Source organism: Lacerta agilis, chromosome Z (assembly GCF_009819535.1).
Source record: "Lacerta agilis isolate rLacAgi1 chromosome Z, rLacAgi1.pri, whole genome shotgun sequence".
Classification (NCBI taxonomy): Eukaryota; Metazoa; Chordata; class Lepidosauria; order Squamata; family Lacertidae; genus Lacerta; species Lacerta agilis.
The window spans coordinates 45387672-45403594 of record NC_046331.1 but is presented as its reverse complement, the minus strand read 5'-3'; the positions used below and the strand labels follow the sequence as shown (position 1 = coordinate 45403594).

The 15923-nt window shown below is 42.4% G+C and overlaps 1 protein-coding gene across 1 annotated transcript in view; it reads right to left on the bottom strand.

Annotated features, from left to right (window-relative positions):
• Positions 1-15923, bottom strand: part of IL13RA1 (interleukin 13 receptor subunit alpha 1) — a 43043-nt gene that overhangs the window by 12400 nt on the left and 14720 nt on the right. Inside the window, exons 2-6 of the mRNA XM_033137595.1 lie at positions 10962-10982; positions 6931-7088; positions 5313-5439; positions 3412-3532; positions 36-211 (exon numbers count right to left, since the gene is read on the bottom strand). Coding sequence (XP_032993486.1) covers positions 36-211; positions 3412-3532; positions 5313-5439; positions 6931-7083 — 577 coding nt within the window. The 5' untranslated portion in view covers positions 7084-7088; positions 10962-10982. The remainder of the gene's footprint in view (positions 1-35; positions 212-3411; positions 3533-5312; positions 5440-6930; positions 7089-10961; positions 10983-15923) is intronic.

The following is a 15923-nucleotide window of genomic DNA, read 5'->3' as shown; positions in this document are numbered from 1 at the left end:
AAACAGACCTGTAACCAAGCAGCTTGTAAACTTACCATATTTTTCTGGTAATTTATTCATTATACACACAGGCTGAATGTCTCTGGAATTGCCCTGAATAGAAATGCTGAGTCCTGGAGGCCAATAAAGGTTTGTGTCGAAAGTGCATCGAAAGTCATCACCTTTTTTAGTGTAATGTGTGCATGGCCCTCCTCTTTCTTGATCAATATACCTTGGGGGCAAGAGGAAGCAACATCAGCACACTTAAAAGTCAGGATGGTGGCAGGTGAACATGTTTGCCCTCCTATACTATTAAGGCAGCAGAAAACAAGGATGAAGTGCAGTGCTGCTTTGCGGTAGCCCTAGATTTTGGATTGTTATTGGTGCCACCTAGTCCCCTCCCCCACCTTTATATTCAAGGTAAAAGGAGGCTGTAAAACAGCCAATGTATCCAGTCACTCTCCATCTACTTGAAAAGGGGAACTCCATTTTTTCCCTGGCCATTATTACTTATTTTTTTCCTGCATATTATTATTAGCTTAAGGAGCTACTGGATGAAATTCCATGGTCAGAAATACTCAAAGAGAAGGGAGTCCAGGGTAGTTAGGAGTTTCTTAAAGGTGAAATATTGAAGGCTCAAATGCAGAAAAGATGTCTGGTGCAGCTGCAAGAGGAGCTTACAGGTGAATTGAGACAGGGGAAATCAAGAAGGAAGAGTATATAGAGTAGCCAATAGTTACAGGGGAGCAGGTAAGAAGGCTTGCAAGAGAAGTTAAAACTAATTAATAAATGTTGCTTCCACTATGTTCAAAGCAAGAGGAAGAAAAAGAAAGCAGTAGGTCATCTGCATAGAAAAGATGGAAAAATGCTATTGAGAAGGTGGAACTGCTCAACACCTATTTTGCCTCCGTCTTCACCCAAAAGGAAAGCAGTGCCTAACCTGGTGATAACAGAATAAACAATGCAAGGAGGGAGCTGCAGTCCCAGATAGGAAAAGAGGTGGTAAGGGAACACCTAGCTCCTTTAAATGAATTCAAATATCCAATGCCTGATGAGCTGCACCCAAGGGTACTACAGGAGCTTCCAGATGTAACCTCTGAACTTCTGTATGTAATTTTTGAGAATTCTTTGAGAACAGGTGAGATCCCTGTGGACTTGAGGTGGTGCAATGTTGTCCTCATCTTCAAAAGGTAAAAAAAATAAGAAACAGGTAACTACTGACCAGTCAGTAACATTGATACTAGGAAAAGTCCTAGAAAGGTTAATTAAATGGTTGGTCTGCCAGCACTTAGAAAAGGCTGCTGTGATTACTAAAACCCAGCATGAGCTTCTCAAAAACAAGTCATGCCAGATATTTCTTCTTCTGGTAGAATTACAAGCTTGGTGAATCAGGGGAGTGCTGTGGATGTAATGAATTTTGATTTCAGTATGGCTTTTGACAAATTCTCCATGATATTCTTATAGAGAAGCTGCTAAAATGTGGATTGGATAAGACAACTGCTAGGTGGCTTTGTAACTGGTTGACTGACCAAACCTAAAGAGGGCTCATTAATGATTCTGTGTCATCCTAGAAAAAGTGACAAGTGGGGTGCAGTGGGGTCCTGCTCTGGGCCTGTTGTTATTCAATGCCTTTATAAATGAATTGGGCAAAGGAATGGAGGTGACACTCATCCAATTTACAGATAGCATCAAACTGGTAGGGGTTGCTAATGCCTCAGAAGACAGAATCAGGATTCAAGATGACCTTAACGGGTTGAAGAACTGGGCCCATACCAACCAAATGGATTTCAAGATCGACAACCAAATGCACAAATATAAGTTGGGGGGCCCTGTGAGAAGGATCTAGGGGGTCTTGGCAGACCACAAACTTAACATGAGTCAACAGTGTGATGCAGCAGCAAAAAAAGCTAATGTCATTTGTGACGTTTTTGTACTGTTTGTTCTATCCTTTTCAACCCGGCCCATCAAGGGTTAACGCAGACTCCAGATTGAACTGACTGAGGGGCGGCTGAATGTTTAAAGAGAATGGGCAGCCGTTTTGTCAGTGGAGAGGGTGCTTGGGAGAGGGAGTATAGGGTGGTTGAAAAGAAGGTCTGGGAGAGTAGGTTTGGGTTAGGTAGTTGTAAGGTTATATATTATATGATTAACAAAGATGTTACCATGGAAACTAAGCTTGTACTCAAAGAAACCTTAATGCAACCATTACGATCTTAAGCAAATAAATTTCCATCTTTAAGTGCCAGTCAGAAAGCCATCTGTGTTATTTTCCAGCAAAGGTACATGAAACTCATTTGTGTGGACACTCATTAAAAAGAAAAAATTTCCTTCAAGAGTGGAACTGTGAGGGTGTGTCTTTGAGGGGCACTGTGAGAGCAAAATAGGCAGACAGACCCAGGGTGTCACAAAGTTACCTAAGGGCAGAGGTGAGTTTTTACATGAGGGGATTTCTAGTGGCTGAACCCCTCATACTGTGAACACAAGGGATAGTCTCATATTTTGCCTAGAGTTTAAAAGGGTACCTGGCCACATTGGTGCTGGAAAGGGACTCTCTTTTATTTAAAAAGAGAAAGGTTTACTTAAAGGCTACAGGGATAAGTGGGAGTTTAGTTTTACCTAAGAAAGCCCTGTTAGTTCTTTTAATAAGTGAGCGGATAAAGTGGTAAGACGAAAGGAAGGGTCCTTCGTTATATCACATCATTCTAGGCTGCATCCACAGAAATATAGTGTCCAGGTCAAGGGAAGTAATAGTACCACTCTATTCTGCCTTAGTAACACCACAGTTGGAACACTGTGTCCTATTCTGGGTGCCACAATTTAAGATGGATATTAACAAGCTGGAGTGTGTGCAGAGGAGGGCAACCAAGATGATCAACGGTCTGGAAACCAAGCCCTTATGAGGAATGGTTGAGGGAGCTGGGTATGTTGAGCCTGGAAAAGAGGAAACTGAGAGGAGACATGAGAGCCATCTTCGAACATCTTGAGAGTTGTCACATGGAAGATGGAGCAAGCTTATTTTCTCCTGCTCTGGAGGATAATACTTAAACCAATGGACTGAAACCAAGTTACAAGAAAAGTGAAGGAAGAACTTTCTGACAGTATGAGCTGTTCAACAGTGGAAGGACTACCTTGAAAGGTGATGGACACCCCTTAATTTGAGGTTTTAAAGCAGAGGTTGGATAGCCATCCATCATGAATGCTTTAGTTGAGATTCCTGCATTGTAGGGGGTTGTGTTAGATGACCCTTGGCGTCCCTTCAAACTCTACAATTTTATGATTTTATGATTCAAAACAGTTTTCATCATGTTTCCCACAGGGATTTCAAAACTGAGGAATGTTTGATTAAAATCCCTCACAGCTCTGCGCTGAAAGAGAGAGGGTTGAGTTCCCAAATTCCCTACACAATGGAAATAAAAGAAAAAATTAAGTACAAACCAGTAATTCAACTTGTAGGTTGTGTTAGGACTTGCATTCTCTCCACGCTGCCATGAGCACATCATGTACTTCATATTGTACCACATACATCGGATTTTAGTGGCTCCTGTACCTGCAGTACCTAGAAAGCAAAAGCATCAGAAGCAGGATTGGTTGCATCAAGTACCTGGCTTTTACTAAGCATTCCTCCTTCTTCAGTGAGCTTCTGAAACTGTGGCCCTAAATTGCCTGCCAAACAGTACTGCTGGAGGCCAGAAATTGGGTTTCAAGCACAGCAAGACCCAAAGGCTTTGAACTAGCAAAATTCCACAATTCCTAATTTAGGCTAGGTCATGCAAATTAAACCCATCTGAAAACATTTACTTTGTGTACTTCATTCTATAGTTATGATTGGTGCTTGAAGGCTTAATTTATGGGTGGGGCAGGAAATTATCAGATATATGGAATGGGAAGGTTCAACCATCCCCAGTCCTTTCTTGCAACAGAGAATTCCCCAAGTACCATCCATGTATTTCAGAGCATTTTGTCAATTCTGAAAATGTGTTGGGATGTTTTAGTCTTAACCATCACACTCATGCCAAGCCCTCGGGCCTCCAGGATGACTGCTGACTGAAATGGATATCAAAATGGGGCAATGGAGAAACAAAAGGGAAGCATCAGCATGCCAGAACTTTGCAAAAAGCCCATGAGGGTTGAGCACAAAGCACTTTCCTGCTCAAATTTCCCAGCAACTGATATTCCTTCTTGACATTAATACACAGCCATCATGATAAGTAAACACTGACAGCCTTAATTTTCCATTAATTTGTCTAAGCCCTTTTTAAAGGCATCTAAGTTGGTGGCTAATGGGACGCGGGTGGCGCTGTGGGTTAAACCACAGAGCCTAGGGCTTGCTGATCAGAAGGTTGGCGGTTCGAATCCCCGCGACGGGGTGAGCTCCTGTTGTTCGGTCCCAGCTCTTGCCCACCTAGCAGTTTGAAAGCATGTCAAAGTGCAAGTAGATAAATAGATACCGCTCCAGCGGGAAGGTAAATGGCATTTTTGTGCGCTGCTCTGGTTTGCCAGAAGCGGCTTAGTCATGCTGGCCACATGACCCAGAAACTGTACGCCGGCTCCCTCGGCCAGTAAAGCGAGATGAGCGCCGCAACCCCAGAGTCGTCTGAGACTGGACCTAATGGTCAGGGGTCCCTTTACCTTTACCTTTAAGTTGGTGGCTACTACTGCATCTAGTAGTAGCAAGTTCCATAGTTTACCTAGGTGCTGTATGAACAGTACTTCATTTTCCCTGTCCTCAATCTCCCACCATGCATCTTAATTGAATAATCCCAGATTGTTCTATTGAGAAAGGGAGGAACATGACCCATTCTACATTTTCTCCATACTATGCATGTAACCTGCAGTTTATTTGCAGCACTGCCAACCAGAAGTGGTTTAGAGTGCTATCAAACAGTTTCCAATCCCTGCATGTCTAATGCACCTGATACTTCTGTGGCTGGTTGAGAATTAGCAAACTCATGCTGAGAATGAAAAGGCCTAAGGCAACTTCTCTCAACTTCATGGCCTCCAGATGTATTAGACTACATTTCCCACAATTTGTTTATTAGCCTGACTGGCTTAAGCTGATGGGAGTTGTAGAATGAAACATCTGGAGGCCACCGGGTTGGGGAGGACTGAAGGAAATGTAGCACTGGGTGCACAAGTTGGGCAGGGGATCTCAAGAAGCTTTCTGGTTTGCAGTACAAATATGGATTTGTTAAGTTGATACAGATATTTGTGCAATTTTTGATAAATAAATGTCTAATAAAAATCTGAAGAGACAATGCATGTACTTTTGTAAACCAAGAACATCTTTAACAAAAAATATTTTTTAAATCTATACAATGCAGTGTCTGAAAACTTACCATTTTGACAAAGAGTGATTTTAACATAATCTCCATCACCCCGTCCTTCGCATGAAGTGGCAACTCCAAAAATGACTTTTTTACCCAGAGGTATGAACACTGTCCGGAAATTTTGAACATTCCATTCCTATGTTTGGAAGGAGGGGAAATCATATATATATATGTATTAAAAATTACTAATCTCAAACAAAGTAAAGTTTAAACCCGATCTCATAGGATAAAAATCATAAGGCTTCTACTGGTAAAACACTCTATGTGTACAACTGTACTAGTAGCAGTTTCCTTGGAAGCCAAAGGCTGCAATTTTAACCACATTCACCTGGGAGAGAGCAAAGTAACTTAAGTGACTAAGGATTACTTTTGTGGAGGCATACACAGTATTACATCTATTTCTGGTCTCAATTATTCTGCTTGATTTTCTTTATTTGCACTTTAATCAAATTACATTCCTGTATTTCCCCCCATTTATTATTTTGTATTTGTATTTTTTTATCTGTCTCCATTGCTTTCTCTCTATGCTCCTGACAGTCCATTTGTGGAACACTCATCTATTAACCCTTTACTCCCTTGTGCTATTTAGGATCTCATTTTCAAAATCACCATAATCCTTTCCTACTCTTGCTAATTATTGCATTCTCTTTTACTCTGTCTTCTTGCTAGCACACAATATTCCCCTTTCCCTCACTGTCTTCTTAGATTTTGAGCCTGTGGGAATGGCCTTGGAATTTTTTATTTCTGTACAGCACCCGTTAGGCTGAATGTGTTGGGAATCATTTACCGGTAATTAGCAGCAGGAATTGTGGTACTCCCCTCATGTGCCTTTCCTGCTATCACTAGTCTTTTCTAGTTTAGTTTTCCACATCTTACTTGAAATGCACACAATGCAATCACAGAAATCACTCCAAAGAGTTAAATGTCCGTGAAGTTATACAGAAGCCTCTCCATAACTGTGATGGCAATGGTATACTGCTGGAGTCACACAAATGCAACTCCTATCAGTATGGTCAATGGTCAGGAATGATGTCAGTTGTAGTCCACAACAATTGGAGGGCACCATGCAGGATACTCCTGATTTAGATGATTTTACTTTCTTTGTTATTGGACTGCCTAATTTTACCATTTGTTTTAGGCTTTGTTTTGGAATCCATCTTGAGTTCAAGCCATGGAAAAGCTGGGCATAATACTTGATCACACTTAACTTGCATGTGCAAATGACCCATCGGAGCTCTCTAACCCCACAGGCAGAATGCTGGCATTACTTGCACACACACACACACACACACACACATGTGAGAACACCACTCAGGACATCATGCCAGTTTAACTTTCCATGATTACAAGAAGAAACACCACCCATGCTAACCTATGAAGACTGTATTTAATGCAGCATAAAAGGTTGATTGACCCTCTTCTCCTTATATACCACCCCTTGGCAGAGCTTTAGTGTCATGCCACCATCAATTCAAACAGATCAGATTTCTAGATTCCACAAGCCTAGTCTAAAATCACTGATTTGCTTCTCAATTCCCAAAGCCCTACTTTTCATCACAATTCTTGTATGTGTAATAATTCAGCAGGGCAATTTCTGACTTGGAATCAGAAGACCTTGAAAGCTTACCTTTTGGCCCCACTCTCCACTGGTGGTTATAGCAGTTACATACCGTAGATTGCAGTCATCTTCTATTTTTACAGGAGCCCATGTCACATTCAGCTGGCAGTTATTTTCATTGATAGTATATGTGATGTTAGTTGGGTGAGGCAGATCCAACATGACTCCTATGAAAAAAAGAAGGGAAATGGGGGACCATCACTTTCTATTCTTTTAAGATGTTGACTTTCAGGATGAATCCAAGCAGCAACTAGAAATGCAGCCAGGTGCACACCCACTGACACAGAGTTTCAGCCCTTGAGGTCTAAGGAATGCTACTGCCTTTGGGTGACAGTTTAAGGAGCACCACAATGTAGGCAGTTGTCAAAGGTTTGCCATCCCTTGGAATTCCGTCCCATGCACTGTGCTCAGCTTATTGTGCATGTATGTCATGCACGTAGGGCATTATCTGAGAGGCATCATTATCCCCACAGCTCAATACTGCACACCCTGTAACGGCCAACGGCTCCCCCAGGCTTTAGATAGGACTCTCTCCCAGCCCTACCTGTAGATGTTGGGAACTGTTTAGGGAGGTTTTTAATGTTAGATGTTCTACTGTGCTTTTAATTCTGTTGGGAGCCGCCCAGAGTGGCTGGTGAAACCCAGCCAGATGGGCGGGGTATAAATTAATTACTACTACTACCACTGGAGCTTGGGTCCTCTATATGCAAAGCATATGCTCTGCCAATGCCCTATAGCAGTGTTTTTCAACCACTGTTCTGTGGCACACTAGTGTGCCGCGAGATGTTGCCTGGTGTGCCGTGGGAAAAATTGAAAAATTCAAGAGAATTACTTTATATATAGCCAATATAGGCACAGAGTTAATTTTTTTAACATTTTCTAATGGTGGTGTGCCTCGTGATTTTTTTCATGAAACAAGTGTGCCTTTGCCCAGAAAAGGTTGAAAAACACCGCCCTATAGCTATAGTATGAAAAAGGAAAACAACTGTCAGAAACTTGTCAGTACAGCAAAGACACAACTGATAGGGGAGTCTCAGGCATGGAGAAAAGTGTGTCAAAAGACTGAGAGCTAGTGTGGTATATCACAAAAGTTAAGAACAAGATAGCACAGGATGACTAAGTAGTGATAATATACCTGCCCCTGTACCAGATTCCTGGAATCAGTGAATGTTGCCAAGCTCCTACACCAATGTCCTTCATTACTTTCAAGTTGCACCAAGCTCTTTGAACGCATCACAAAGAAATATTAGCTTCTCCTTCCAGATGTATGCAACTAGCCAACTAGTTTAGAAAAATGCACAAGTAATTCAAGATCAATGGTACTGACCACCCTGACATTTGACAAAGCACCTATTTTTAAAGCTTCATTTTAATCTTTAATTAATAGAGGATTCAACCCATTGGTGCTTCCAGATGGATTATGCCCATATAAGTTTTTGCTGCCATTGTATGCCATCAAAAAGTCTTATTTGGAAATTATGCTTCCACTTCTTTAGTTCCTATAGCAAGCTTTTGGTGAGTCGCTAGGTGCTGCCCACATACTTTTAAGCTTTCCCCGTCAGCCTCAAGGGAAAAACTGAGAGTGTCCAAGATTCTTATTTCTTCACCAAATAGCTAACTCTATGTGGAAATGCAGTGTAACACAACATGCTGTGTTGCTCAAAATCTCAGACTAGCTCTCTTAAATAGCTAAGCTGGCTTCAGACTATTGCATACTGACATGGAAATATCACATACCAGGTATCTGAAAGTTAATTTTTAGAGAATGTTAGTTTTGTATTTGTTAGCTAATAACGCAGGAAGGGTTCATACTTATGTCAACTGAGCTATCTAAATAAATTATTGGGTTTTTCTTTTTCTTTACGCATATGTATATTTTCCTTCTTTCTCTGTAGATTACATTTAAATTGGAGGTATAGCTATGCCAATCATTTAAGCTTCCTTTCCTCAGTCTCTCTTTTATTATTTTTGACTGCATGTGCCTGAAGACAAGTTTCTTCTACAACAACCCTAAACTAGCAGCTCCAGGATAGGGGAGACCTCTTGGGCAAGGTATCCCAAGGGTCCCCTTAACTTAAAAGAAAATTATCTCATCCTGCTGCTTCAGAACATTGCAGGCATTCCATGCAAAGCAAGGGGTGGCTAGTCACACTGACCAAATGTAGCCCTCCAAATAGCTTGTTGTCTTGCAAATATGAAGTACATGGTGTCACAAGCATTTCACTATACATATAAATACTAGAGTTCCTCTTGTTGCAGCAGCCCGCAATAGTATTTTTGTTAGCTTGCTGCACTAGTATTTATTTTGCTTGCTGAAAATACACCAGGAGGGATTATATATGTGGGTCAACAACCGAAGCCAACCCTGAGTTTCCATGGGCAACAGATTGCCAGCCAACTCCTTTCTGCCCCTGCCTTTTAACAAATAGAAAATATACAGGCACACATGTAACATACTCAACATGTAAGATACTCAGGAAACACAGAAAAGACGCCACCTCACAAATGGCAAAGGATAACCCTTTTTCACTCACACATAGGCACGTAGGCAAGGGACACTAGAGTTGATCAGTAAGACTGGCAGCTCCTCCATCATGCCGCCAGACAGGCAGGTAGACAAGATGGTTCTGATGGGCAAAGTAGGTGGGCAGCTGCTGCTGAGGTGAAGTGAGCCTGTTCAGAATGCTAGATTACCATTACTAGGAGAAGAGGCACAAAGCTTCAGCAGCACACAGACGGAGTTATGCTCTGATGCCATACTGGGCTGGGCACGGAGGTGTCAAGGAAACCAGCCAGCCTGCATGCAATGGAAGAGGTCTGGCTAGAGATTGTTTAAACTGTTCCTGTGCTAACAGAACAACAGCAGAAACCCTACTTAATTAGGAAGGTGGAGGAAAACAAATCAAACCCATTGTCCTCTTATATAGGACACTAATGGAGCAGGAAGAGGTCATCCAGCTACTCCTTCTGGACCCAAGTCTACTTAAGCCTCCCTAAACATTTCCAAAATGTTCCTTATTTGGTTTAAGGTCAAGTTCATGCAACTTTGCCAAGTTTTGTTCCCAAGCACCTAAAAGAAATTATGAAAATGACAGTAATTTGGGATTACCCCAAGTGTAGTAGTGATCAGCGACCTGCAATTTGGACAGCAACCTGGCTGCAGATCAAACAGCCTTGCTGTTGACTTGAAGACCTTTGTATGTTAACAGGCCTTTGTAACTTTTTCTTTTTTTAATTAGCCAGTCACTTGAATGATTGCCTGTATTGTTTTCAATGGTGTTTCATATTTTAATGTTGTGCACACGTACACATGCACCCCCCTGACATTTTATGACATGGAAGCACATCAATACTTTTATAAATACAAAGTAAATAAACAGAAGGATGGGGGAAAGGGATCTGTGATTTTCTTCAGCACAACGAGCTTCTGTGTGCAGAACTACTGTATTAGGATGGTAAGCAGCAAGAGAGGAACCTGTGTCCGAGGACATGATGCCAAGCACTGTGATGCTTCTGAGGAAATTTAACTCTTCTCTCCTTCCCAGGAAGCAGGCGTTTATGAACACCATATTCGTATCTAATTACCAAAAGACCACCACGACCTAAAAGTTGACCGAGGTAACATCAACATAAGATACATACCGACCCAAAAAAAACCGCGCACCAATTTGGGATGCCGAATTTTAATGAGAGACTACTTCCTTCTCCAACCTGGAGCGGGATTACTTGTGAGGACCTAATACTCTGAGAAACAGAGCTCCCTTTCCTCCTCCTTCTCCCAAGTCACTCTTCCGACTATAAACCCTCCCTGACTTCTAGGAAGGAGTTTCTCTCCCTCCGACCTTAAGGGATCGACCCCCCGCCACCCTGCCCTCAAGGGACCCTCGAGGGGCTGCAGCGGTCGCCCCCCCCCCCGGCAAACCCTCAGGGCTCCCAGCCCGGCAGCAGCAGCAGGAGGCGCCCCCGGGGGGGACAGGGCCCCGCGCAGAGGCCCACCCGGCCTTGTCCCGCTTCCCCCGGCCCCTTCCCCGCCGCCTCACCTCCGCCCACGGCCCCGGCCACCACGGCCAGCAGGAGCAGCGGCGCAGCCATCTCGGCGACCAGCGGCTCCATCACATCTCCGGGGCTCGAGTGGCGGCGGGGGCGGGCGCTGACGGGAAGAGCTGCCGGCCGGGACCTCCTCCTCCTCCTCCTCCTCCTCCTCCTCGCGGCCTTGGCCCCGCCTGGCGGAGGGAGGAGACGAGGGAAGGAGGTAGGCCTACGCCTGAGGGGAAAGCGGGAGGCTCACGAGCGCCTCGGCTCTCTCCTCTCCGGCACCTGAGCATGGGCAGAGGGCTCGCTCTCTGGCTCTCCATAGTAGTGGGACCACATGGGTCAGAGGAGACCCATTTGCGTGAAAGTGGCTGACGTAGGTGCAGTCAGTGAGGGCGCCCCAAAGAAGGTGCAGGGGGATTTCTTTCTTTCTTTCTTTCTTTCTTTCTTTCTTTCTTTCTTTCTTTCTTTCTTTCTTTCTTCCCTCCCTCCCTCCCTCCCTCCCTCCCTCCCTCCCTCCCTCCCTCCCTCCCTCCCAGTGTTCCTGCTACCATCAGAATACAGTAGAACCTAAGTGAATGGCCGTGACTGACATAAGTCCATTAAGTTATATGTAGAGAGAGAGAGGTGAGGATGAGGTAATTTTTTTTAAAAAATCATTACTTCACTTTTCTCATTTATATAAAATAGAACAATTGCAACAGTTGCAATGCCTATTTAAAATAGACATTTTAAAATAGGTGCAAATACATATGGGTTAAGTAGAAAAGTCCAGATCATGACAGGATATGGCTGGATAGATAGATAGATAGATAATTATTTATAAAATATCCATATATTTTTTTAAAAAAATGTAAGTATTTGAATATCCAGTTCACCTTGCAGGGTGGAGGAACTTTTCTTTCCTGGTAACACAGAAACAAACAAAAGGATAAAAGCAGCCATACAGTCAAAATTATAAAAGACTGTCAGAATGTCACATAACCTAACTCCCCAAGGTTGTTGTAAGGATAAAAATGGGGAATACAAAACTCAAGATATATATGTAGCAAATGGGACTAAAGAAAAATGGCTCCCTCTTTCCTTTTTATTACTATTTAACAGCTAAAAAAAACTTAGAAGAAGAATAAAAATAAAGCAAAAGATATACTAAAATATATTTGTTGCTGAAATATAACAAAAGCTGACAGTAGCCCTCTCAAGCATGTCTGTCTACCCAAAAAGAAGTCCCACAGAGTTAAATAGAGTTTACTCCCAGGAAAGTGTGTAGAGGTTTGTTGCCTTAATGAATCTTGTTCTGTTACACAACTGAGTAATTTGCAAAAGGTGTTTTCTTCTGTTAAGACAAAAATAGCCCAGACCTCCTGCACACACAAAAACACATCCTCCCTACCTCAAGCAACCAAGCAACCAAAATCAACACTTAGTTGTTTTATCTTAAATTTTTAACTTTTTAAAAGACAGAAGAAACAAACAAAGAGCCCCTGTTTTTATTAATACTTATTGCCTTCACATTTTTCATGAATAATTAGGAATTTATTGCTGCATCAATGTTTTGATACTTAATTTTAAAAAGTTTATGTTTTAGTACATTTGCAAAAGCTCCAGTTGTAAATACAAAAATATACAAAGTAATCAACTTATTTGACAAAGAAGAGAGGGAGAGAGGAGGGTTAAAAGAGGGTTTTTAAAAATGGTTCCATGGCTCAGTGTTATCCTGCATTTTATTACACCAATGCATAATAAAAGGACTCCATCTCTCAACAAAATAATTACCCACTTGCCTTCCCTTACTCTTATGATACTTGTCAGTTTTAGCATTTGAACATTTCCCCACATTTGTAATCCAGTTGGAGCAGCAGCAACAACAATTTTATTATTTATACCCCACCCATCTGGCTGGGTTTCCCCAGCCACTCTGAGTGGTTTACAGAATAATAATAACAACAGAGAGATAATAAAGCTTATTAGTTAAATTGCAACGGTTGTTGCCAATTATATGTGTTGTTTTTGTGAGGTTCCTGTGGTGTCCCTACCACTACTACACCACTTACTTCAGTAAATAAAGTTTCCCACCAGAAAGATGGTTTTCCTGGAAGGCGCACAAGGTGACCCAAGCCCAGGGAAATGGCCACTCATCTTTATGGTCCTTGTTTTATAGACCAACTAGCAAGGGTTGTAAAGTTGTGCTAGCCAGCAGATTCTGTGCATCTTTACTTAGAAACAAATCCCACTGAGTTCAAAGTAAGTGTGCATCGTATTCCAGCATTACTTACTATTTAAGTTTGCAGCTTTCCTTTACATGTATTATAATGACATTGGGGTTGGACTAAATGGGTTTTTGGGGTCTCCCCCAAGTCTAGAAAAAGAGACTGCTGAAGAGGTTAAGCATGGTGGGCAAGTTTCTCCTAGTAGATTCCTTGTTTTAACAAACCTTTTCATAACTAACTAGATGGCCAGGTACCTGTACATGTGATGTGTTGCCACATAAACTAAGTAACTGGAGATCCTGCTAGAAGGGGCATGTATTTCACCTCATCCACCTACTGATCACAGTTCTCACCAGCTTATGATAGCTGCATTCACAAGTGGCATGAAGCCAAACCATGGTTTAGCATGAACACGTGGGCTCCCAAGGAGATCATAGTTGCTTTGCTTCTCCTTCGTCCTTTTAGCTCAGTGTAGTAACTAAGTAAAGGTTTGCCTGTTAACACCCTGGCTCATGGATATCTCTCCTGAGTTGGAGCCAAGGCTTGTTCTTGGCTGCAGCTGGTGGTTATGGAGAAGAGAATCTCTGTTGGGAGAACGAACGGTGTGAGATCCTCTCCAGGAGCTAGCATGTTCACACAGTCCCAGAAAGCCTGGCAAACCAAGCCCCTATATTTAAAATACAGAAAGAAAAGAAAAAGATGGAAGTTACTACGGTGGGGGGGGGTGTATATAGGTTTCTGCCTGTTCATGTGAGTTCATATGCCACTGAATCTTTTTTTTTTTTTAAATAAGGAATTTATTGGCTTTTGCAAAACAAAGAACAACAAAACACATACACCAACACAAACACAACAATCAAACCATAATAAAAACAAATACAAATCACACCAAAAATTCTTTTTCTTGTTTACACACAAAAAAAAAAACTTTTCTTGTTCGAATCTATACTGGGTGACTTCCCCCATTTTCTCTCCTTTGGTTCCAATTCTAATTAACTTTAATAACTTCTCATCTCTGAAATTAAATCATTCAAAAATAAAAGCTAAACATGACTTCCGGCGGCGACGCCATCGCCGGGTGGTCGAAGGCTGCTTCGGGTCCGAAGCGCCTTGTCCATCCCGGGGGTTAGGAGCCGCGCTACCGCAGCGCGCGGCTCCGGTTGGGGTGCGGGAAGAGCGTCCCGCACCCTGGGCTCCCCGGCTGCGCCCGCGGAGGCTCCGAACCCTTCCCCTGCCCCCCTGTAAAGGGGGAGTGGGGGTGAAGGGACAACGGAGCCGGGCTTACGGGGATATGCCCCAACCGGGATGCAAATGCGGCGGCAAAGCCCGCGGTGAGCGTCTAAGTTCTACCTGTGAAGAATGGAGCTAAAGGAACCCGGTGGTCGTGAGTAAATAATCTTGGCAGAAATCGTGTTTTTGGAACGATCCGGGGGGAAGGAGAAAGGCAGCCTGCCTCCCTCCCTTCGAGCCTAAGAAATTAACCAATTTGAGGGATTGCTGCCACAGAACTGGTTATAAAGTATTTAAAATCGATACATGAGACTGGCAAACTTTTTTCTTGGGAAGTTAACTAGCGGAAAATATCTCTATTTAAAGTTGCGGTGTTTGCGCTCCAGCTTAGGAAAATGGCGACGAACAAAGAGACAGGAGAAGAAATATGATACCCACTTCCTCCTCCTCTGCCAGTATGCTGGGTTTCGTCCTTGAACTGGTATTGAACTCTGGACTAACAGATGAACAAAGGCTCACTGCCTTGAAGGTGGAACTACTTTACAGAAAAGTTAAAGTCTTGTGTGGGGGTCTGAAATGGAACCAACTGCCCACAGAGGAGGCTAACAAAACTTTTGACACTTTGGAAGAAAATCTTGTCAAAGAGCTGAGAGGATGGATGGAAAGATGGAAAGAAATGAGTGAGCTACTTCGGAGAAGAAATTCGCTTGTTGGGGGTGGCAGCCCCAAGGCGATGTCAAGATTTGCTATATCCAGTCCCCGAGGTGTGAGCTCGGGGGCCAGGGACAGAGAATTAAGGTATTTACAAGAAGAAAAGGAATGCTACAAAGAACCGGAGAAGCTGAGAGAGGGAGAGTTGGACACCTCGGAGCTCGTGGCAAGGAGAGCTTTGGACTATGCCTGGATCTGTGGACGTTTGGAGAGGGAAGATGCATGGAAGTTCAGTGCTGATGCCATCAGGAGAAGAAGAATGGACAGAGGGGGTGTGGGGTGATGTATTAAGCAAAATCTAAAAGTAATCTGTTATGGTACTTTGAAATTGGAGGGTGAACACTGTCAACAATAGTTTGTTTTATTATCTGTTTGAACATGAAAAGAGATATTTTAAGTTTTTATGTTATTAGCAGCAGTTCAAAGGACAGAAGAGATAGATTTGATGAGGATGATCTGTGAGGATTTATGAGGATGTAGTATAAATAAAGTCGATTTAAGTGGTTTAAGTTTATAGATTAAGACGATTAAGATTAAGATGAAGATTAAGATGAATGTTTTTCTTTATATATATAATTAAGTTTAATTTTTTAAATGAAGAGGTTAAAAAGTAGATTATGGATATAAACTCGAAGGTGAAAAGGCAGGGGAAGTCAACTGTCAAGATTGGAAAATGAAATTTTTTTTTTTTTGGGAGATGTCTAATTAAGAAGGAAAATCATGGCAATTTTTGTATTAGATGTGTAATTGTATTTGTTTAGTATGTGTATAAATGTAGGTGTGGTTAAGGTTGTATGTGGTTATAAGTAAAAATGTCAA